The following is a 23,828-nucleotide window of genomic DNA, read 5'->3' on the forward strand; positions in this document are numbered from 1 at the left end:
GATGGCCTCAGCCAGCAACAAAGGCCCTGGTGTTGTGAAGATGGCCTCACAGGGAGCACTGGCCCTGGTTTAATGTGGATGGCATCAGGCAGTAGCACAGGCCTTTGTATATTGTCGATGGGATCAGGCACTATGGAATCAGAACGATGCCACCTTGAAACGAAGCCGAAAAATGGATTGAAACCAAAAAAAAATATTGTAACTGAAATAAACGTACTGAAAAATCTTGTATTGAAACCGAAAAAAAAAATGGATAGTGAAAAACAATTAATTAAAACTGTAATTTTTTTGTTTTCGCTTACAATTTTTTTTTTTTCGGTTTCAATCCACTTTTCGGTTTCAAACCAGTTTTCGGTTTCAAACCATTTTTCAGTTTCAATCTGCTGGCACTGTTTTGGCATCCAGAGGCGCGCTTGAGGGGGCGGGGATTCCGACCCGCATGAATTTGCATACATTATAGAGTCCGTTGCTCGTGCTGACCAAGCTGCCATTTTTCTCTTTTTGCCTCTTTCAATAATGGCTGCATCAAGTTCAAGTGGACCCTCTAAACCACAGGTAAGTAATCATTTTCCGTCGTCTTTCTTTGCTATTTCACTCGACTGGACATAGGTGTAGTTTTTATTAGCTAAATCTGGTGAAGTTGTGGTAAAATGCCAACATTAGCCTATTCGTTGTAGCAAGCTAGCTGGCAGCTAAAATTTGCTAAATTCAGTGATGCCCCTGTCACTTTCAGGAGTTAGAGGCCCGTGTTATAACGGCGGCACAAGATATAATCAACAGGTTAGCTCAAAGTCTTCAGCAACCTAATACCACATGTATACCAAATGCTGAGCACTCTCACGAGCACTCAGTTGGACAAGCCGAGACCCCAAAAGATACAGTGCAGGCGGAGATGGCAAGGTTAGAAATTGTATTGAACCATTATACTTTTAATCATTTGGATTAGTAAAAAAAAAAAAATCCCTGCATTTTGAAAATTATTTCTGCTTCTCACATATAGGTCATTTCCAGGATTTTTTACCAAAAAAAGGGGGAAAAATCGCTTTTCCCCACTCCAAAGTAGCACGCCGAGGCCTAAATCCAGCAAGCCATTCAGTGTATATATATATCTAGTGAATAAAGGCTGCACCAACACTCCTTCTGCTAGTGAGGAGCTGCAGCTGAGCCAAGCAGGGCTGGGAAAGAGATCCCTCATCTTGACTGATGATATGAGCCATACAATGGTAATGTAGTTAAACTTATATAAGAGAAATGCATTTACATAAAAAAATAAACATGTTCTATATCAAATCATAATGATAGACATGCAAATGATAGTTGGTTTGGGTCATATATTAGCACTGATAAAAATATTTCTGAATTATGTAGTTTTACCAATTGTGTCCCCTTATGTACTGTTTTAGATTAATAAACTGATAACTGAAGAATATCCCAAAATGGATGGAGTGCAAGGATGGTTGTTGCACAAGTCATCAGGTGCATAATTTTCCTCTTTGAAATTATTTTTTTTAGATGCTAGTGAAAGTTGAAAATGGTACAATGTTTTTTCTATTAATCTGTGTATTTAGGTAGTCAAGGTAGGAGGAAACTTTTAGCAATTCCTCCTGATGTAAATGGCTACACAGGAAGACTGATCCGCAACGTTTCCAGTGCAGGAAAGACCCTCTTGTATGTTGTTCCGCTACAGCAGGACCTTGATCTTACTCCTCTTCCATCAGATGCAGCTGAATTTCAAACCATGCCAAAGGCTTCTTGTCAGGTGTGCAAGGAAAGTATGCCTCTGCATATCCTAGCACTCCATGTCAACAATTGTGTGAAGTCTCAGTCAACAGAAGAGGAAGATGAGGTGAATTTATGTTATATTGTGGAATATTGCCTTATTAACAGTCTATAAATATTTGGGATATTTGTGCACGTAATTATAGAAGGCTTTTTTTTGTGTGTGTGACTATTCTGTTTTTGTTAATGTACAATACATTGTAGTAATTACAATTGTACTTCATAGACTGATGTCCAGCTTCTGTCTGTCATGAATTCACCAAGTTTTTGTAGAGAGCCTCTTGACATGAAGCAGGTGATAATGTTCAATCCACATATTTACAAATCATTGTTTCTTTTATGTTTTAACAGTATTTTTTTTTCTCTAGGACATGAAAGAATGCCCAATCTGTGTTTGCTGCTTTCCAGTGAATGAGATTGCCCAGCATGCAAGCCTGTGTGGTGAAAGGTTCGTTCAAATTTATACATATTAAACACATTTTCCTATGTTTACATCGGATTCCTTTTTAAAATTTTTAAGCCATTACAGTTTTGAGCTCAGTATGTAGTTACAGTAAATACTTACTTGGTCCACATTTTAATGCTTACAGTATATTTGAAACACACAATGTAATCACCGTACCTATTAAGCTCAGGACCCAATTTAAATGGCAGTAAAATCAGTTAAAAGACATCATAAGTTACATCACATATATTTTTGCTATTGTTCATAATTTTTAGACCTGAGGACAGTTCCACTCACATGACAGACGTTTATGTCAGTACTGACTCTGAGTGCAGTGTGCCAAGCAACAGAACAGATCCTTTAACTGATTTAGTCAGGTATGATTTATATTATTTGCCCTTTCAGATTATCTGGTTTTGTTTATAATACATTTGCTTTCATTTTAAGAAACAAAAATATATATATATATTTTTTTCTCAGTGAAGCAGATGTGCTACAGTGGCTTTCAAGTCAGGTGGATACCAGCAAAAACTTTAGGATTTGCATCACTCGCAATGATCTTGTTCAAAGAGGCTTCATTCAGTGGCAACGACAGAAGAAGGCTTCCCCTGTGAACAAACTCCACGTGACTTTTATCGGAGAAGCAGGAATTGATACTGGTGCATTAAGCAAAGAATTTTTGACTGGTATAGCTATGTACATTGTACTTACAGTTCAGATATTGAATATGGCCAAATCAAATTAAGATAAAGTATAAGGTTAACCCTTTAAATTATTTTGTCTTTCTGTATCTCTATGTAGAAATGATGCATGGTATTGAGACTCGACTGTTTGAAGGCAGTGGCAAGAAGGGAAAGAGTCCTGTCTACTCTATCAGTGATTTAGAAAGTAGTTTCTACAGGTTTGTCTGTTTTTATACATTTCCGAGGATTATGTAGCATATGAAGCATGTTAAATATTTCTTTGTATCTTGCAGAACTGCAGGAGAAGTGTTTTCAGTGAGCCTTGCACAGGGAGGTCCACCACCATGCTTCCTGAGAAGCTGGTGTTATCATTTTCTTGCAACAGGAAACTTCGATATTCTTCAGCTGACCAAAGATGATGTGGATGACACAGAATATAGGTCTCTAATCGAAAAGGTGAGCTGTGTTTGTACAGACTAGTGGAAAAGTGCTGATTGTTTGTGTGTGTATACAGTGTTGGGGAGTAACGTAAGACATGTACCGGCGTTACGTATTTAAAATACAAAATATGAGTAACTGTATTCCGTTACAGTTACCGTTTAAAAAGGTGGTATTTAGAATACAGTTACTTTGTTGAAATATATGAATTACACAGCGGCAGCGTTACGGTTGCCATGGTTACAGGGTGACGCGTGCTCTCTCTGCGACTGTGTGTTTCCTGGATGAGAGAGAGCCTTTTGGTTGTTGTTGTTGTGCTAAGCTAATAGGCAGCGTTACAGTCATAGCCCTAAAGAATGTAGCCTCATGGACAGTCTAGTCCGTGCTGCAGGGAGAATGGACTGCCATACTCGTTATGTGTCTGTGAGCGAGGAGGGAGAAAAAAGAAGAGTGGACAAGTACGAGTTGTCATCAAGCAGAAACGGGAGCTGGAAGCATGTAAATATAATAATAACCACTTCAGCCAAGAAGAGAGCCTGACGAGCCCAGTTGTAAGTAAGCTATTAAGACTCGACTGTACACCGTGTTCGTGTTTTCCTCCGAAACAATAAGTTCCTTTGCAGCAGCCTTTCAACGCCTCTCTCTGTCTCTCACTAGCAAATTTGACCCAGACAACAAAGTAAAGCTAGTATTTGGCTTCGAGCCCGACACGAACCTGACATATTAGCCAGAGGTCCCTTTACTATGGTTCGGAGCCGCGGACCTTCAATAAGAGTAATAAATCACATTTATGTAGTTGTAAATAGCATGATAATATATTAAGTAATCCAAAGTATTCAGAATACGTTACTCTCATTTAGTAACGTAACGGAATACGTTAAAAAATACAGTTTGGGGCCTGTAATCTGTAGTGGAATACATTTTAAAAGTAACCTTCACAATACTGTGTGTATAGTTGCATAATTTCAAAAACTTGAAATCATTTATTGTTTTGTTTTTGTATGTTTTCAGGTGGAAGTGGCAGACAACCTGACAGACCTCACTGAAGACATTGTGAGCTGTGGTTACACAGGACTTGTGAAGTTGGACAAACGGGACAGTATAATAAGGTAGTATATTTTAATAGACAATATACCAACCAGACACATTTGAAAGTAATATTTTGTAAGTTAAAACCCTGGTTTAGACCACCATACCCCATCAGTTTCACTAATGACTGTGTTTGCTTTTCTAAATAGATCAATTGTTGTGTATGCTACGGTGCGTCTGACTCCAATGCTACAGCAAATCAGAAATGGCATGAAGATCTACAACCTTCTGGAGGTGATTGGAAGGCACGAAAGTCTCTGTTCAAACCTGTTTGTTCCCAGCGATGAGAATGATGATACAGCGGTAAATATGTCTTTATTTATTTCAGGTGTTTTGTTTTTAGAACAGATTCTAAAAATACATGTGATGCAGTAATAGCCCTGTGAGGACTTTTTTGTTTCAGCCTTTATTTAGGTTGCTCAGATTAATGACTATTGAAGAATATATATATTTGTTATTGTTTATTTGAAATCACAACACGTGACACCCCCCAAAATCTCTTTAGCCGGATGCTGATTACATAATGAGCATCCTTGAGCCTGAGCTGAGTGAGAGGGGAAGTCCAAGGCATGCCAAAGAAAATGCCATCATCAACTTCTTCCAAGACTTCCTGGAGAACCTTGAAACCTCAGGTTTGTGCCGTCGGCCAGTTACTGATATTATCATCAAACCAACATTAACACAACAGCTGTTACAAATATAGTGTTGTAACATTTCTTTCAAACGTACTGTACTCTGCAAAATTGTCATCACGGAACTGAAATCTCTGTAAAGATTTGTTTATATGTTTTGATGTTTTATACAATCTACCACATGTCTAAATGACAAAATTGGTTTTGCATATTAATAAATTTTGTGGCATGACAGTTAAAGATTTAAAGTAAGTCAAATCTGCTTCTTCAGATCAGGATAAAGACAAAAAGAGCTGTGAGTATGGGATACAAGTCCTACAGGACCAGGAACAGGACCAGGAAGAATACTGGATTTCCAAACACCAACCACCGAGAATGTCTGTCCCAGCGATTATGCAGTGGTTAACTGGACAAAGACACAAACCATGCCTTCCTTCAGAAAGGGCAAGTTTTAAAATACATGTAAGATTTGAGCATCAATGCAAAGATACGATGCCTGGACACTACATATGTTACCCACTTGTAAGTGCCTGCACAAACACAATCATCTTTCCTGTGGCACACATGAACTCATACACCGAGTTCACAGAATTTATGACAACAGCTGTCACAATGGGGAGAGATTTCAGCCGTGTGTAGTTGACACTCAAATAGCATGCCATCACAAGTTATGCAGTATTGCACTGTATTTCTACTATTTGTGTAACCCTTTAGACCTATTTCAGTTCTTGGAACAGCGTAAGAAAGGAAAAAAGATTTACAGTTAGATTATTTTTCCATGTTGTTTCACTTACTTTTTGTTCTTATAATGTTAAAAACTATGTTCACAAAACGGAGGAGCCCATTCAGAAGACTGCATTCATAAAAACTTGAGTCTAAGATTCAACTTGTTTGCAAATTAAATTCTGTAAGTCTGAAGAAGTTTAAGTGAATTTTGTTTAAATATATTTTCTGTATATAAAGCATATAGTTTTATTTTGTTACAGAAAAGTTTTCCACTGTGAAATTGTAAATTTATTGATATCGCAACTGTTTTGCTGAAAATAAATATTCTTACACTTGATGAATTGTTTTTTTCAGTCATTAAAATGATATCATTTAATTGTTTAGAGTATTTATTGGCATGACATGTTAAACAAATTTAATCAATCCAGTTACAAAAACATCAGACATGAGATGCTTAACTGACTGTGGCTACTTTAAACATGAAGTTATAAAAGGTGAAAACAGTATTTGATGCAATTAAAAAAGATATAATCTGAAAATACATCTTAAGATTGATTGATTTGCTATTTTGTCATTACAATACAAATAATGTGGTCAAATCCTATGAGAAAGGCTAACTGAGTGGGTTCTGTTGTGTTACTGAATGAACTATGATGTAGTTCAGCACTCTCTCATAAAGGTCTCTTCCGTTGTCAAAGGAGGGACTAAGAGGATGAATGGCTGCCCTCAGTCCTGCCATCTCCTCAGGCCCCAAAGGACACTGTATTGGTGGAAGAACTACACCACCACTCTCTGGTCTCGAACAGTCAAGGTCCAAAGAGAAATGTTCTTGAATGTCCTGAAAATCCACTTGCTTTTGTTATGAACAGTATAACTATAGTATGCAGCAATTAAAAAAGTATGTTAAAGTCTTTAAAAACAAAGACAGGTGCACATGTTAAATATATGCATGTCATGAATTTCAAGGTACAAAAACATAAGCGTTATAAAACATCTGTAATAGCACATTTTATAGTCATACCTCAGTGTTTTCTGGTGGAGCGACAGGATTTTGAAGAAGTCCAATAGTCCAAAGTTGATTAGGCGTAAGATTTTGTTCTGTTCGCAGTGCATGATTATCCCACCCGTTCTTGAAAGTGTCAAGGTCCTTCTGCAGACGTTCCACAAAGATGTACTGAGCACAGAACAGGTGGAGGCTGTTGGAGGGGTCGAGCAGGCTGTCTTCCTCAAGGTTGTGAAGTAGCTCATAATAAACACTGGTTACAGCCATCCAGACATCACGCCACAAGCGCTCAACTCTACAACATAAAAAATATCAAAAGAACAGTAGTTTACAAATCCAGGCTTGTACCTGTTTTTGATTTACTAATGATAAAAGACCCATGTATTTAAAAATAAATGAATAAATATTGAATAAGACGCTGGTGAATGTGATGATTGATTTGGGTTTACAAGAAAGAGATGATATATATATATATATATATATATATATATATATATATATATATATATATATATATATATATATTATATATATATATATATATATATATATATATATATATATATATATATATATATATATGCTAAGTCCTGTATATAACTTACCTTTGATTGTGAACACTTTTTCTTGAAATGTAGCTTGCTCTGCCACAACCACGAACAGTAAAAATGCAATGAGCAATGCCAACATTTTCGACACCCTGGTCTCCTCTAACTCTGCATGACGAAATAGAATACAAACAAGTGTTCAGAAGGTTGAATAATAATATAGCATGTATCAAGGTTGTACATTACCTTAAAGGAAAGCCAAACTGTTCAACAGAGCTCACAAAGAAGCCTAATGCAGTTGATGCCTTGTTATTATTTCCAGCACCAAGGTACATTATCTGGAAAATAATTTATGAATAACTGATTTTGTTTTGAAGAAACAAACACAATATCTAACCAACTAAGAACACCTGACAGTTATATACTTTCTTAAAGTAAAATAAAGACAACTCAACACTAATGAACGTAAATTTCTTGTCAAAGGAGTGGAAGAAGAATACGCCACTTTCTCTCTATAGGGTAGTTAATTAATTTTGAGAAAAGAAATTGTGATTGCAATGGAATATTGTTTACCTTTCGCGAATAGCCATCAATCCCAGCAAATATAACTATGCCATATCTAAAAAAGAAAAATGTGAAACACACACACACGTCCAAGTATAACATTTGTCCACAAGTCAGAATTTATCAACTTGTTTTTTTCTTTGCTTACTAAACAGGAATTTTTTTTTACTTTGTAGAAATAGAAATTTACCTGAATCCTCTAACCGTTAACGTAAAATGCCTTATGCTCAAATCATAAATGAAAATAGTTACAGTGTATCCAGAGTACTGAACATACAAACACGTACTGTACACAAACCTGATGAGTTTGTGGTTTGTATCTACATGGACCAATGAGAGGGGACCTTTTACAGAGTACACTCTTCTTGCAACACAGCCGACAGATGCCATCCTTTCTAGGATTCCTGCAGCATCTACCCTATGCATCGATGCAGACACTTGCTCCCATTTGACAAGGTATCCCATGGCCTGCAGTTCCCCCATCATCATTCGATAGCCGATGTGTGGCAGTCTCCTTTTAACTGATCTAACAAGGCTGTCCAGCTCATCATCTGTGACACTGCTATATGATGCATGCACTGAAAGTCCATACTATTGCATCCGACGAAATAATGTCCTTTTGCTGACACCCAGAAGCCGAGCTATACTTGGAATGGAAAATTTCATGTTGATGAGGCTTTGCAAACATTCTTCTGATATACTAAGTTTACGTTGTCCTCCCGCTGTGTATACAACATCAACAAGAGAAGAATGTGGGTGTCTCTCTCCGTCTTGAAAATTTATCAGTCTCAAAAGATTGGATAAGGCATTAAGAATATCTTGTGGTACTGCTAAAATATTACCAAATGACCGTATAAGTCTCAATTCATGACTGATGACATAATGCAAATAGTCCATATCTACAGGTCTGCGTTGTACAGCTCCATGAAGCTTTGTTAGCAATCTTTCATAGAACTGCCTCCTTATTAATGGTACCTGGAACAGAAATTGATACATTTGCTAATTGTGCACTAATGACATATCAATCTATGCATACGTACATGAACACAACAGGAAGATAAAGAAATTAAATCATTTACATCAACAACTACATCCATTTCATAGGACTTTTAATGAATTTTAGTTTAAAATACATTTGTGATTTAAAAATACTTAAAAATGCAAAATATGTGAAAACTTTTTGTCCAGATTGGAGCAGAATATTCATATTTAAAATTAATTTAGTTACAAATGGCTTGGTACAGCACCCTTTTTACACTGACAGACAGGCAACTATTTTGTTTTAAAGAGTACGGCAAGCAAAGATGTATAAAAAAAAAACAGGTGACCTGCAACACTGCCATAAAGACATTACTTGCAACCCTACACTTGTCTTACCGTTATGTGCCTGGAATCTGCCATTGCTTAATATGTTATCATCACCACTGGCCATCAGGAGTAAGGCTCTGGCAGCCTTGTAGATACCTTTGCAGTTTGAACCTCAAATCCCTGTACTGCAGAATCCATTTCAAAGTTAAAGTGTTTGTTTATTCACAAAAGAGACAGGGGCATCACTGAATTTAGCAAATTTTAGCTGCCAGCTAGCTTGCTACAACGAATAGGCTAATGTTGGCATTTTACCACAACTTCACCAGATTTAGCTAATAAAAACTACACCTATGTCCAGTCGAGTGAAATAGCAAAGAAAGACGACGGAAAATGATTACTTACCTGTGGTTTAGAGGGTCCACTTGAACTTGATGCAGCCATTATTGAAAGAGGCAAAAAGAGAAAAATGGCAGCTTGGTCAGCACGAGCAATGGACTCTATAATGTCTGCAAATTCATGCGGGTCGGAGTCCCCGCCCCCTCAAGCGCGCCTCCGGATGCCAAAACAGTGCCAGCAGATTGAAACTGAAAAATGGTTTGAAACCGAAAAATGGATTGAAACCGAAAACTGGTTTGAAACCGAAAAATGGATTGAAACCGAAAAAAAAAAAAATTGTAAGCGAAAACAAAAAAATTACAGTTTTAATTAATTGTTTTTCACTATCCATTTTTTTTCGGTTTCAATACAAGATTTTTCAGTACGTTTATTTCAGTTACAATATTTTTTTTCGGTTTCAATCCATTTTTCGGTTTCGTTTCAAGGTGGCATCGTTCTGATTCCATAAGGCACCAATACAGGCCCTGGTGATATGTAGTTGGCCTCAGCCATGACCACAACCTGGTGTAATGTAAATGTCCTAAGCCAGTAGCAAAGGCCCTGGTGTAATGTGAATGACCTTAGCCAACACCACTGGCCCTGGTGAAATGTGCATGATATCAGTCAGCACCACAGGCCCAGGCGAAATGTGGATGGCATCAACGAGCAGCAGAGGCCCTGGTGGGGTGAAGATGGCCTCAAAGGAAGCACTGTCCCTGGTGTAATGTGGATGGTAGAAGTCGGCATCACAGGCCCTGATGTAATGCGGATGGCCTCAGCCAAAAGCACAGTCCCTGGTTTGGTTAAGATGGCCTCACAGGAAGCACTGTCTCTGGTGTAATGTGAATGGCATGATATCGGTCAGCACCACAGGCCCAGGTATAATGTGGATGGCATCAACGACTAGCACAGGCCCTGGTGAAATGTAGTTGGCCTCAGCCAGTAGCACAGGCCCTGTTGTTATGTGGATGGCATGAGCCAGCAATGCAGGCCCTTGTGAAATGTGGATGGCCTCATCCAACAACACTGTCCCTGGTGAAATATGGATGGTATTGGTCAGCACCACTGGCCATGGTGTAATGTGAATGGCCTTAGCCAACACCACTGCCCCTGGTGTAATGTGGATGGCATCAGCCAGTATCACATGCCCTTGTGTATTGTGGATGTCGTCAGCCAGCAACACAAGCACTGGTGAAATGTAGTTGGCCTCACCCAGTAGCACAGTCCCTGGTGTAATGTGGATGGCATGACCAAAAAACGCAGGCCCTGGTGAAATGAGGATGGCCTCAGCCAGCAACAAAGGCCCTGGTGTGGTGAAGATGGCCTCAACGGGAGCACTGGCCCTGGTTTAATGTGGATGGCATCAGGCAGTAGCACAGGCCTTTGTATATTGTCGATGGGATCAGGCACCAATACAGGCCCTGGTGATATGTAGTTGGCCTCACCCATGACAACACCCTAGTGTAATGTAAATGTCCTAAGCCAGTAGCAAAGGCCCTGGTGTAATGTGAATGACCTTAGCCAACACCACTGGCCCTGGTGAAATGTGCATGATATCGGTCAGCACCACAGGCCCAGGTGTAATGTGGATGGCATCAACGAGCAGCAGAGGCCCTGGTGGGGTGAAGGTGGCCTCAAAGCAACCACAGTCCCTGGTGTAATGTGGATGGTAGAAGTTGGCATCAAAGGCCCTGATGTAATGTGGATGGCCTCAGCCAAAAGCACAGTCCCTGGTTTGGTTAAGATGGCCTCACAGGAAGCACTGTCTCTGGTGTAATGTGAATGGCCTTAGCCAACATCACTGGCCCTGGGAAATGTGCATGATATCGGTCAGCACCACAGGCCCAGGTGTAATGTGGATGGCATGACCAAGAAACGCAGGCCCTGATGAAATGAGGATGGCCTCAGCCAGAAACAAAGGCCCTGGTGTTGTGAAGATGGCCTCACAAGGAGCACTGGCCCTGGTTTAATGTGGATGGCATCAGGCAGTAGCACAGGCCTTTGTATATTGTCGATGGGATCAGGCACCAACACAGGCCCTGGTGATATGTAGTTGGCCTCAGCCATGACCACACCCAGGTGTAATGTAAATGTCCTAAGCCAGTAGCAAAGGCCCTGGTGTAATGTGAATGACCTTAACCAACACCACTGGCCCTGGTGAAATGTGCATGATATCGGTCAGCACCACAGGCCCAGGCGTAATGTGGATGGCATCAACGAGCAGCAGAGGCCCTGGTGGGGTGAAGATGGCCTCAAAGCAAGCACTGTCCCTGGTGAAATATGGATGGTATTGGTCAGCATCACTGGCCCTGGTGTAATGTGAATGGCCTCAGCCAACACCACTGCCCCTGGTGTATTGTGGATGTCGTCAGCCAACAACACAAGCACTGGTGAAATGTAGTTGGCCTCACCCAGTAGCACAGTCCCTGGTGTAATGTGGATGGCATGATCAAGCAACGAAAGCCCTGGTGAAATGAGGATGGCCTCAGCCAAAAGCACAGTCCCTGGTTTGGTTAAGATGGCCTCACAGGAAGCACTGTCTCTGGTGTAATGTGAATGGCCTCAGCCAACACCACTGGCCCTGGGAAATGTGCATGATATCGGTCAGCACCACAGGCCCAGGTGTAATGTGGATGGCATGACCAAGCAACGCAGGCCCTGGTGAAATGAGGATGGCCTCAGCCAGCAACAAAGGCCCTGGTGTTGTGAAGATGGCCTCACAAGGAGCACTGGCCCTGGTTTAATGTGGATGGCATCAGCCAGTAGCACAGGCCTTTGTATATTGTCGATGGGATCAGGCACCAATACAGGCCCTGGTGATATGTAGTTGGCCTCAGCCATGACCACACCCTGGTGTAATGTAAATGTCCTAAGCCAGTAGCAAAGGCCCTGGTGTAATGTGAATGACCTTAGCCAACACCACTGGCCCTGGTGTAATGTGGATGGTAGAAGTCGGCATCACAGGCCCTGATGTAATGCGGATGGCCTCAGCCAAAAGCACAGTCCCTGGTTTGGTTAAGATGGCCTCACAGGAAGCACTGTCTCTGGTGTAATGTGAATGGCCTTAGCCAACACGACTGGCCCTGGAAAATGTGCATGATATCGGTCAGCACCACAGGCCTAGGTGTAATGTGGATGGCCTCATCCAACAACACTGGCCGTGGTGAAATGTGGATGGTTTTGGACAGCACCACTTGCGCTGGTATAATGTGGATGGCATCAACGACTAGCACAGGCCCTGGTGAAATGTAGTTGGCCTCAGCCAGTAGCACAGGCCCTGTTGTTATGTGGATGGCATGAGCCAGCAATGCAGGCCCTTGTGAAATGTGGATGGCCTCATCTAACAACACTGTCCCTGGTGAAATATGGATGGTATTGGTCAGCACCACTGGCCCTGGTGTAATGTGGATGGCATGACCAAAAAACGCAGGCCCTGGTGAAATGAGGATGGCCTCAGCCAGCAACAAAGGCCCTGGTGTTGTGAAGATGGCCTCAACGGGAGCACTGGCCCTGGTTTAATGTGGATGGCATCAGGCAGTAGCACAGGCCTTTGTATATTGTCGATGGGATCAGGCACCAATACAGAACCTGGTGATATGTAGTTGGCCTCACCCATTACCACACCCTAGTGTAATGTAAATGTCCTAAGCCAGTAGCAAAGGCCCTGGTGTAATGTGAATGACCTTAGCCAACACCACTGGCCCTGGTGAAATGTGCATGATATCGGTCAGCACCACAGGCCCAGGTGTAATGTGGATGGCATGACCAAGCAACGCAGGCCCTGGTGAAATGAGGATGGCCTCAGCCAGAAACAAAGGCCCTGGTGTTGTGAAGATGGCCTCACTGTCCCTGGTGAAATGTGGATGGTATAAGCCGGCATCACAGGCCCTTGTGTAATGTGGATGTCCTCGGCCAACACAACTGTTGAATGGCCCTGGTGAAATGTGGATGGTATAAACAAGTAGAACAGGCCCTGGTGTAATGTGGATGGCCTCATCCAGCACCACTGTTGGATGGCCCTGGTGAAATGTGGATGGTATCAACACGTAGCACAGACCCTGGTGTAATGTGGATTGCCTCATCCAGCACCATAGGCCCTGGTGTGTTGATGATGGCCTCAATGGAAGCACTGGCAGTGGTGTAATGTGGATGGCCTCATCCAACAACACTGGCCCTGGTGAAATGTGGATGGTTTTGGACAGCACCACTTGCGCTGGTATAATGTGGATGGCATCAACGACTAGCACAGGCCCTGGTGAAATGTAGTTGGCCTCAGCCAGTAGCACAGGCCCTGTTGTTATGTGGATGGCATGAGCCAGCAATGCAGGCCCTTGTGAAATGTGGATGGCATCATCTAACAACACTGTCCCTGGTGAAATATGGATGGTATATGCCAGCACCACTGGACCTGGTGTAATGTGAATGGAATCAACGAGTAGCACAGGCACTGGTGTAATGTGGATGGCCTCATCCAACAACACTGGCCCTGGTGAAATGTAGTTGGCCTCACCCAGTAGCACAGTCCCTGGTGTAATGTGGATGGCATGACCAAGCAACGCAGGCCCTGGTGAAATGAGGATGGCCTCAGCCAGCAACAAAGACCCTGGTGTGGTGAAGATGGCCTCACAGGGAGAACTGGCCCTGGTGTAATGTGGATGGCATCAGGCAGTAGCACAGGCCTTTGTATATTGTGGATGGGATCAGACACCAAGACAGGCACTGGTGAAATGTAGTTGGCCTCAGCCAGTAGAAAAAGCCCTGGTGTAATGTTGATGGTCTCATCTAATAACACTGTCCTTGGTGAAATATGGATGTATTGGTCAGCATCACACACCCTGGTGTAGTGTGAATGGCCTTTGCCAACACCACTGGCCCTGGTGAAATGTGCATGATATCCAGCACCACACGCCCAGGTTTAATGTGGTTGGCATCAACGAGAAGGAGAGGCCCTGGTGGCATGAAGATTGCCTCAAGGGAAGCACTGTGCCTGGTGTAACTTATCCACATTACACCAGGCTTCTACCGGCCTGTGATACCGGTAGAAGCCGGCATCAAACTCCCAGGTGTAATGTGAATGGCATCAACGAGCAGCAGAGGCCAAGGTTGGGTGAAGATGGCCTCTCAGGAAGCACTGTCCCTGGTGTAACTTATCCACATTACACCAGGATACATTACACCAGGCTTCTACCTGTCTCGGGCCACCGGGACAGACTGTGTGGAGTGAGTGGAGGACCCAAGAGCAAACAGAGGTGAGGACACAAAAACCGGACTTAACAGAAGGCGAGCCTTTATTTAGGGCCGAAAACTTAAGGAACAAGGCAGCAAAGCAACTGAGGGAAAACCTGAACATAGACTGGGAAAACTATGGCTAAACAAAGTACAAACTAGGACTAGTTAAGGCTGGGAAACTATGACAAGGGGTAGGGGAGATAACACAGACGACGCGACACAGACTGTAAGAAACACAGAGACTAAATACACATGAGGGATGATCAGGGGAAGTGGCCACACATGGGAACACAGCTGACACACATGAACTTAACGACAGGACAGGAGGAGTGAGCTGAATACACAGACAGTGAATGCAGGCCTTCAAAGTAAAACAGGAAACATGAGACATGAACCGGGGAGACGTAGTACAGGGGGAGGTGACATAACTGACAGCATGAACTTGACAGTACAAGACACACAGACATAAACACACGAAGGGCAAGGGAGACGTAATGCAAGGGTGACATAATTACAAAAAGGGCTGGACTACCTTAAAGAACCTAAGCAAACAATAAACATCAAAATAGGTTAAGCATAACACACTGGGTCACACGACCCAGGACCATGACACTACCGGCCTGTGATACTGGTAGAAGCCGGCATCAAAGGCCCAGGTGTAATGTGGATTGCATCAACAAGCAGCAGAGGCCCTGGTTGGGTGAAGATGGCCTCACAGGATGCACTGTACCTGGTGTAATGTGGATGGTAGAAGCCGTCATCACAAGCCCTGGTGTAATGTGTATGGCCTCAGCCCACAGCAAAGGCCCTGGTGTGGTGAAGATGGCCTCACTCTCCCTGGTGAAATGTGGATGGTATAAGCCGGCATCACAGGCCCTTGTGTAATTTGGATGTCCTCGGCCAACACCACTGTTGGATGGCCCTGGTGAAATGTGGATGGTATCAACAAGTAGCACAGGCCCTGGTGTAATGTGGATTGCCTCATCCATCACCACAGGCCCTGGTGTGTTGATGATGGCCTCAATGGAAGCACAGGCCCTGGTGTAATGTGGATGGGCTTATCCAGCACCACAGGCCCTGGTGTGTTGATGATGGCTTCAATGGAAGCACTGGCAGTGGTGTAATGTGGATGGCTTCATCCAACAACACTGGCCCTGGTGAAATGTGGATGGTTTTGGACAGCACCACTTGCGCTGGTATAATGTGGATGGCATCAACGACTAGCACAGGCCCTGTGAAATGTAGTTGGCCTCAGCCAGTAGCACAGGCCCTGTTGTTATGTGGATGGCATGAGCCAGCAACGCAGGCCCTTGTGAAATGAGGTTGGTATCCGCAAGCAGCACAGGCCCTGGTGTTGTGAATATGGCCTCACAGGGAGCAGTGGCCCTGTTGCAATGTGGATGGCATCATCCAGTAGCACAGGCCTTTTTATATTGTGGATGGGATCAGCCACCAACACAGGGCCTGGTGAAATGTAAATGTCCTCACCCAGTAGGACAGGCCCTGGTGTAATGTGGATGGCCTCAGCGAACAGCAAAGAACCTTGTGTGGTGAAGATTGCCTGACAGGAAGCACCACTGGCCCTGGTGTAATGTGGATGGCCTCAGCCAGTAGTACAGAAACCTTGTATATTGTGGATTGCATCAGAAGCAACACAAGCCCTGGTGTGGTGATGATGGCCTCACAGGAAGCACTGGCAGTGGTGTAATGTGGATGGCGTAAGCCAACAACACTGGCACTGGTGAAATGTGGATGGTATTGGCCAGAACCAAAGGCCCAGGTGTAATGTGAATGTCCTCAGTCAAAAGCACAGACCCTGGTGTGGTGATGATGGCCTCACAGGAAGCACTGTCCCTGGGGTAAAGTGTATGGCCTAAGCCAACAACAGTGGCCCTGGTGAAATGTGGATGGCATCAGCCAACACCACTGGCCCTGGTGTAATGTGGATGGCATCAGCCAGTATCACAGTCCCTTTGTTTTTTGTGGATGTCATCAGCCAGCAACACAAGCCCTTGGGAAATGTGGATGGTATTGGCCAGCACCAAAGGCTCTGGTGTGATGTGGATGGCCTCTGCCAACAGTACAGGCCCTGGTGTGGTGAAGATGCCCTCACAGGAAGCACTGTCCCTGATGTAAAGTTTATGGCCTCAGCCAACAACAGTGGCCCTGGTGAAATATCGATGGTATTGGCCAGCACCACAGGTCCTGGTGTAATGTGAATGTCTTCAGCCAGTAGCAGAGGCCCTTGTGAATTGTGGATCGCATCAGCCAGCAACACAAGCCCTGGTGAAATGTGGATGGTAGCAATGAGTATCACAGGCCCTGATGTGGTGATGATGGCAACACAGGAAGCACTGGCAGTGGTGTAAGCTGGATCGCATCAGCCAACAACACTGGCCCTGTTGAAATGTGGATGGTATTGGCCAGCACGACAGGCCCTGGTGTAATGTGAATGGAATCAACGAGTAGCACAGGCACTGCTGTAATGTGGATGGCCTCATCCAACGACACTGGCCCTGGTGAAATGTGGATGGCATCAGCCAGTAGCACAGGCCTTTGTATATTGTGGATGGGATAAGGCACCAATACAGGCCCTGGTGATATGTAGTTGGCCTCAGCCATGACCACACCCTGGTGTAATGTAAATGTCCTAAGCCAGTAGCAAAGGCCCTGGTGTAATGTGAATGACCTTAGCCAACACCACTGGCCCTGGTGAAATGTGCAAGATATTGGTCAGCACCACAGGCCCAGGCGTAATGTGGATGGCATCAACGAGCAGCAGAGGCCCTGGTGCGGTGAAGATGGCCTCAAAGCAAGCACTGTCCCTGGTGTAATGTGGATGGTAGAAGTCGGCATCACAGGCCCTGATGTAATGCGGATGGCCTCAGCCAAAAGCACAGTCCCTGGTTTGGTTAAGATGGCCTCACAGGAAGCACTGTCTCTGGTGTAATGTGAATGGCCTTAGCCAACACCACTGGCCATGGGAAATGTGCATGATATCGATCAGCACCACAGGCCCAGGTGTAATGTGGATGGCCTCATCCAACAACACTGGCCGTGGTGAAATGTGGATGGTTTTGGACAGCACCACTTGCGCTGGTATAATGTGGATGGCATCAACGACTAGCACAGGCCCTGGTGAAATGTATTTGGCCTCAGCCAGTAGCACAGGCCCTGTTGTTATGTGGATGGCATGAGCCAGCAATGCAGGCCCTTGTGAAATGTGGATGGCCTCATCTAACAACACTGTCCCTGGTGAAATATGGATGGTATTGGTCAGCACCACTGGCCCTGGTGTAATGTGGATGTCGTCAGCCAGTATCACATGCCCTTGTGTATTGTGGATGTCGTCAGCCAGCAACACAAGCCCTGGTGAAATGTAGTTGGCCTCACCCAGTAGCACAGGCCCTGGTGTAATGTGGATGGCCTCATCTAACAACACTGTCCCTGGTGAAATATGGATGGTATTGGTCAGCACCACTGGCCCTGGTGAAATGTGAATGGCCTTAGCCAACACCACTGGCCCTGGGAAATGTGCATGATATCGGTCAGCACCACAGGCCCAGGCGTAATGTGGATGGCATCAACGAGCAGCAGAGGCCCTGGTGGGGTGAAGATGGCCTCAAAGGAAGCACTGTCCCTGGTGTAATGTGGATGGTAGAAGTCGGCATCACAGGCCCTGATGTAATGCGGATGGCCTCAGCCAAAAGCACAGTCCCTGGTTTGGTTAAGATGGCCTCACAGGAAGCACTGTCTCTGGTGTAATGTGAATGGCCTTAGCCAACACAACTGGCCCTGGGAAATGTGCATGATATCGATCAGCACCACAGGCCCAGGTGTAATGTGGATGGCCTCATCCAACAACACTGACCGTGGTGAAACGTGGATGGTTTTGGACAGCACCACTTGCGCTGGTATAATATGGATGGCATCAACGACTAGCACAGGCCCTGGTGAAATGTACTTGGCCTCAGCCAGTAGCACAGGCCCTGTTGTTATGTGGATGGCATGAGCCAGCAATGCAGGCCCTTGTGAAATGTGGATGGCCTCATCTAACAACACTGTCCCTGGTGAAATATGGATGGTATTGGTCAGCACCACTGGCCCTGGTGTAATGTGAATGGCCTTAGCCAACACCACTGCCCCTGGTGTAATGTGGATGGCATCAGCCAGTATCACATGCCCTTGTGTATTGTGGATATCGTCAGCCAGCAACACAAGCACTGGTGAAATGTAGTTGGCCTCAACCAGTAGCACAGTCCCTGGTGTAATGTGGATGGCATGACCAAGCAACGCAGGCCCTGGTGAAATGAGGATGGCCTCAGCCAGCAACAAAGGCCCTGGTGTGGTGAAGATGGCCTCAACGGGAGCACTGGCCCTGGTTTAATGTGGATGGCATCAGCCAGTAGCACAGGCCTTTGTATATTGTCGATGGGATCAGGCACCAATACAGGCCCTGGTGATATGTAGTTGGCCTCAGCCATGACCACACCCTGGTGTAATGTAAATGTCCTAAGCCAGTAGCAAAGGCCCTGGTGTAATGTGAATGACCTTAGCCAACACCACTGGCCCTGGTGAAATGTGCATGATATCGGTCAGCACCACAGGCCCAGGCGTAATGTGGATGGCATCAACGAGCAGCAGAGGCCCTGGTGGTTTGAAGATGGCCTCAAAGCAAGCACTGTCCCTGGTGTAATGTGGATGGTAGAAGTCGGCATCACAGGCCCTGATGTAATGCGGATGGCCTCAGCCAAAAGCACAGTCCCTGGTTTGGTTAAGATGGCCTCACAGGAAGCACTGTCTCTGGTGTAATGTGAATGGCCTTAGCCAACACCACTGGCCATGGGAAATGTGCATGATATCGATCAGCACCACAGGCCCAGGTGTAATGTGGATGGCCTCATCCAACAACACTGACCGTGGTGAAACGTGGATGGTTTTGGACAGCACCACTTGCGCTGGTATAATGTGGATGGCATCAACGACTAGCACAGGCCCTGGTGAAATGTAGTTGGCCTCAGCCAGTAGCACAGGCCCTGTTGTTATGTGGATGGCATGAGCCAGCAATGCAGGCCCTTGTGAAATGTGGATGGCCTCATCTAACAACACTGTCCCTGGTGAAATATGGATGGTATTGGTCAGCACCACTGGCCCTGGTGTAATGTGAATGGCCTTAGCCAACACCACTGCCCCTGGTGTAATGTGGATGGCATCAGCCAGTATCACATGCCCTTGTGTATTGTGGATATCGTCAGCCAGCAACACAAGCACTGGTGAAATGTAGTTGGCCTCAACCAGTAGCACAGTCCCTGGTGTAATGTGGATGGGATGACCAAGCAACGCAGGCCCTGGTGAAATGAGGATGGCCTCAGCCATCAACAAAGGCCCTGGTGTGGTGAAGATGGCCTCACAGGGAGCACTGGCCCTGGTTTAATGTGGATGGCATCAGCCAGTAGCACAGGCCTTTTTATATTGTCGATGGGATCAGGCACCAATACAGGCCCTGGTGATATGTAGTTGGCCTCAGCCATGACCACACCCTGGTGTAATGTAAATGTCCTAAGCCAGTAGCAAAGGCCCTGGTGTAATGTGAATGACCTTAGCCAACACCACTGGCCCTGGTGAAATGTGCATGATATCGGTCAGCACCACAGGCCCAGGCGTAATGTGGATGGCATCAACGAGCAGCAGAGGCCCTGGTGGTTTGAAGATGGCCTCAAAGCAAGCACTGTCCCTGGTGTAATGTGGATGGTAGAAGTCGGCATCACAGGCCCTGATGTAATGCGGATGGCCTCAGCCAAAAGCACAGTCCCTGGTTTGGTTAAGATGGCCTCACAGGAAGCACTGTCTCTGGTGTAATGTGAATGGCCTTAGCCAACACCACTGGCCCTGGGAAATGTGCATGATATCGATCAGCACCACAGGCCCAGGTGTAATGTGGATTGCCTCATCCAACAACACTGGCCGTGGTGAAATGTGGATGGTTTTGGACAGCACCACTTGCGCTGGTATAATGTGGATGGCAACAACGACTAGCACAGGCCCTGGTGAAATGTATTTGGCCTGAGCCAGTAGCACAGGCCCTGTTGTTATGTGGATGGCATGAGCCAGCCAGTAGCACAGGCCCTTGTGAAATGTGGATGGCCTCATCTAACAACACTGTCCCTGGTGAAATATGGATGGTATTGGTCAGCACCACTGGCCCTGGTGAAATGTGAATGGCCTTAGCCAACACCACTGGCCCTGGTTTAATGTGGATGGCATCAGGCAGTAGCACATGCCCTTGTGTATTGTGGATGTCGTCAGCCAGCAACACAAGCACTGGTGAAATGTAGTTGGCCTCACCCAGTAGCACAGGCCCTGGTGTAATGTGGATGGCCTCATCTAACAACACTGTCCCTGGTGAAATATGGATGGTATTGGTCAGCACCACTGGCCCTGGTGAAATGTGAATGGCCTTAGCCAACACCACTGGCCCTGGTTCAATGTGGATGGCATCAGGCAGTAGCACAGGCCTTTGTATATTGTCGATGGGATCAGGCACCAATACAGGCCCTGGTGATATGTAGTTGGCCTCAGCCATGACCACACCCTGGTGTAATGTAAATGTCCTAAGCCAGTAGCAAAGGCCCTGGTGTAATGTGAATGACCTTAGCCAACACCACTGGCCCTGGTGAAATGTGCAAGATATTGGTCAGCACCACAGGCCCAGGCGTAATGTGGATGGCATCAACGAGCAGCAGAGGCCCTGGTGGGGTGAAGATGGCCCCAAAGCAAGCACTGTCCCTGGTGTAATGTGGATGGTAGAAGTCGGCATCACAGGCCCTGATGTAATGCGGATGGCCTCAGCCAAAAGCACAGTCCCTGGTTTGGTTAAGATGGCCTCACAGGAAGCACTGTCTCTGGTGTAATGTGAATGGCCTTAGCCAACACCACTGGCCATGGGAAATGTGCATGATATCGATCAGCACCACAGGCCCAGGTGTAATGTGGATGGCCTCATCCAACAACACTGGCCGTGGTGAAATGTGGATGGTTTTGGACAGCACCACTTGCGCTGGTATAATGTGGATGGCATCAACGACTAGCACAGGCCCTGGTGAAATGTAGTTGGCCTCAGCCAGTAGCACAGGCCCTGTTGTTATGTGGATGGCATGAGCCAGCAATGCAGGCCCTTGTGAAATGTGGATGGCCTCATCTAACAACACTCTCCCTGGTGAAATATGGATTGGTCAGCACCACGGACCCTGGTGTAATGTGAATGGCCTTAGGCAACACCACTGCCCCTGGTGTAATGTTGATGGCATCAGCCAGTATCACATGCCCTTGTGTATTGTGGATGTCGTCAGCCAGCAGCACAAGCACTGGTGAAATGTAGTTGGCCTCACCCAGTAGCACAGGCCCAGGTGTAATGTGGATGGCATGACCAAGCAACGCAAGCCCTGGTGAAATAAGGATGGCCTCAGCCAGCAACAAAGGCCCTGGTTTTTTGAAGATGGCCTCATAGGGAGCACTGGCCCTGGTTTAATGTGGATGGCATCAGCCAGTAGCACAGGCCTTGGTTTGGTTAAGATGGCCTCACAGGAAGCACTGTCTCTGGTGTAATGTGGATGGCATGACCAAGCAACGCAGGCCCTGGTGAAATGAGGATGGCCTCAGCCAGCAACAAAGGCCCTGGTGTGGTTAAGATGGCCTCACAGGAAGCACTGTCTCTGGTGTAATGTGAATGGCCTTAGCCAACACCACTGGCCCTGGGAAATGTGCATGATATTGGTCAGCACCACAGGCCCACGTGTAATGTGGATGGCATGACCAAGCAACGCAGGCCCTGGTGAAATGAGGATGGCCTCAGCCAGCAACAAAGGCCCTGGTGTTGTGAAGATGGCCTGACAGGGAGCACTGGCCCTGGTTTAATGTGGATGGCATCAGGCAGTAGAACAGGCCCTGTTGTTAGGTGGATGGCATGAGCCAGCAATGCAGGCCCTTGTGAAATGTGGATGGCCTCATCTAACAACACTGTCCCTGGTGAAATATGGATGGTATTGATCAGCACCACTGGCCATGTTGTAATGTGGATGGCATCAGCCAGTATCACATGCCCTTGTGTATTGTGGATGTCGTCAGCCAGCAACACAAGCCCTGGTGAAATGTAGTTGGCCTCACCCAGTAGCACAGGCCCTGGTGAAATGTGAATGGCCTTAGCCAACACCACTGGCCCTGGGAAATGTGCATGATATCGGTCAGCACCACAGGCCCAGGTGTAATGTGGATGGCATGACCAAGCAACGCAGGCCCTGGTGAAATGAGGATTGCCTCAGCCAGCAACAAAGGCCCTGGTTTTGTGAAGATGGCTGGGAAAACAGGTTTTGCAGCTGTTTGAGCTAAGATTTCCAAGTTATTCACATAATGAAAACCTATACTTTGTTTCGGTCGAGTTCCCCATTCAAATGCATGTAACAGTGAGAAACGCACTGTCTTGGCGAAAGAAAGCGTTTTTGTATAACTTCATATAAATAGCTGTAACTTTTGATAGAAGACTCAGACAAACATGTTTATGGCTTTATCTTATAGAACTCAAGGTCTCCGTGCTGGGAAAACAGGTTTTGCAGCTGTTTGAGCTAAGATTTCCAAGTTATTCACATAATGAAAACCTATACTTTGTTTCGGTCGAGTTCCCCATTCAAATGCATGTAACAGTGAGAAACGCACTGTCTTGGCAAAAGAAAGCGTTTTTGTACAACTTCATAGAAATAGCTGTAACTTTTGATAGAAGACTCAGACAAACATGTTTATGGCTTTATCTTATAGAACTCAAGGTCTCCGTGCTGGGAAAACAGGTTTTGCAGCTGTTTGAGCTAAGATTTCCAAGTTATTCACATAATGAAAACTTATACTTTGTTTCGGTGGAGTTCCCCATTCAAATGCATGTAACAGTGAGAAACGCACTGTCTTGGCGAAAGAAAGCGTTTTTGTACAACTTCATATAAATAGCTGTAACTTTTGATAGAA

General features: G+C 45.3%; 2 protein-coding genes across 2 annotated transcripts; one reads left to right on the top strand and one right to left on the bottom strand.

Moving 5' to 3' along the window:
- The first annotated feature begins 516 nt into the window (after positions 1-516).
- On the top strand, positions 517-5,705 carry LOC146561802 (uncharacterized). The gene is made up of 14 exons (XM_085296392.1): positions 517-555; positions 734-900; positions 1,001-1,223; positions 1,404-1,476; positions 1,569-1,846; positions 2,148-2,227; positions 2,500-2,601; positions 2,705-2,910; positions 3,026-3,125; positions 3,201-3,363; positions 4,357-4,454; positions 4,584-4,737; positions 4,940-5,066; positions 5,338-5,705. The coding sequence occupies exons 1-14, from the start codon at positions 517-519 to the stop codon at positions 5,703-5,705; spliced, it is 2,178 nt and encodes a 725-aa protein (XP_085152518.1).
- A 700-nt stretch (positions 5,706-6,405) lies between these two features.
- Positions 6,406-8,807, bottom strand: LOC146561803 (uncharacterized). Its single transcript, XM_085296394.1, has 6 exons — positions 8,206-8,807; positions 7,917-7,962; positions 7,590-7,681; positions 7,401-7,511; positions 6,814-7,090; positions 6,406-6,630 (listed from the first exon to the last, which is right to left on the bottom strand). Exons 1-6 carry the CDS (start codon positions 8,394-8,396, stop codon positions 6,406-6,408), a joined length of 942 nt encoding a protein of 313 aa, XP_085152520.1. The 5' UTR covers positions 8,397-8,807.
- Positions 8,808-23,828: the final 15,021 nt, after the last annotated feature.

This window comes from Mchenga conophoros, linkage group LG13 (assembly GCF_057382185.1).
Source record: "Mchenga conophoros isolate Kocher_MC1m ecotype Shallow Benthic linkage group LG13, M_conophoros_male_GT1.1, whole genome shotgun sequence".
In the NCBI taxonomy this organism is placed as follows: Eukaryota; Metazoa; Chordata; class Actinopteri; order Cichliformes; family Cichlidae; genus Mchenga; species Mchenga conophoros.

Coding starts and splice junctions, on each gene's coding strand:
- LOC146561802 (XM_085296392.1), top strand. CDS start 517: ATGGCTGCATCAAGTTCAAGTGGACCCTCTAAACCACAG. Junction 1,224..1,403: donor ATGATATGAGCCATACAATG/GTAATGTAGTTA, acceptor GTACTGTTTTAG/ATTAATAAACTGATAACTGA. Junction 1,847..2,147: donor CAACAGAAGAGGAAGATGAG/GTGAATTTATGT, acceptor TTTTTTCTCTAG/GACATGAAAGAATGCCCAAT.
- LOC146561803 (XM_085296394.1), bottom strand. CDS start 8,396: ATGATGATGGGGGAACTGCAGGCCATGGGATACCTTGTCAAATGGGAG. Junction 7,682..7,916: donor TTGATGGCTATTCGCGAAAG/GTAAACAATATT, acceptor ATTATTTTCCAG/ATAATGTACCTTGGTGCTGG. Junction 6,631..6,813: donor CTCCACCAGAAAACACTGAG/GTATGACTATAA, acceptor GTGGATTTTCAG/GACATTCAAGAACATTTCTC.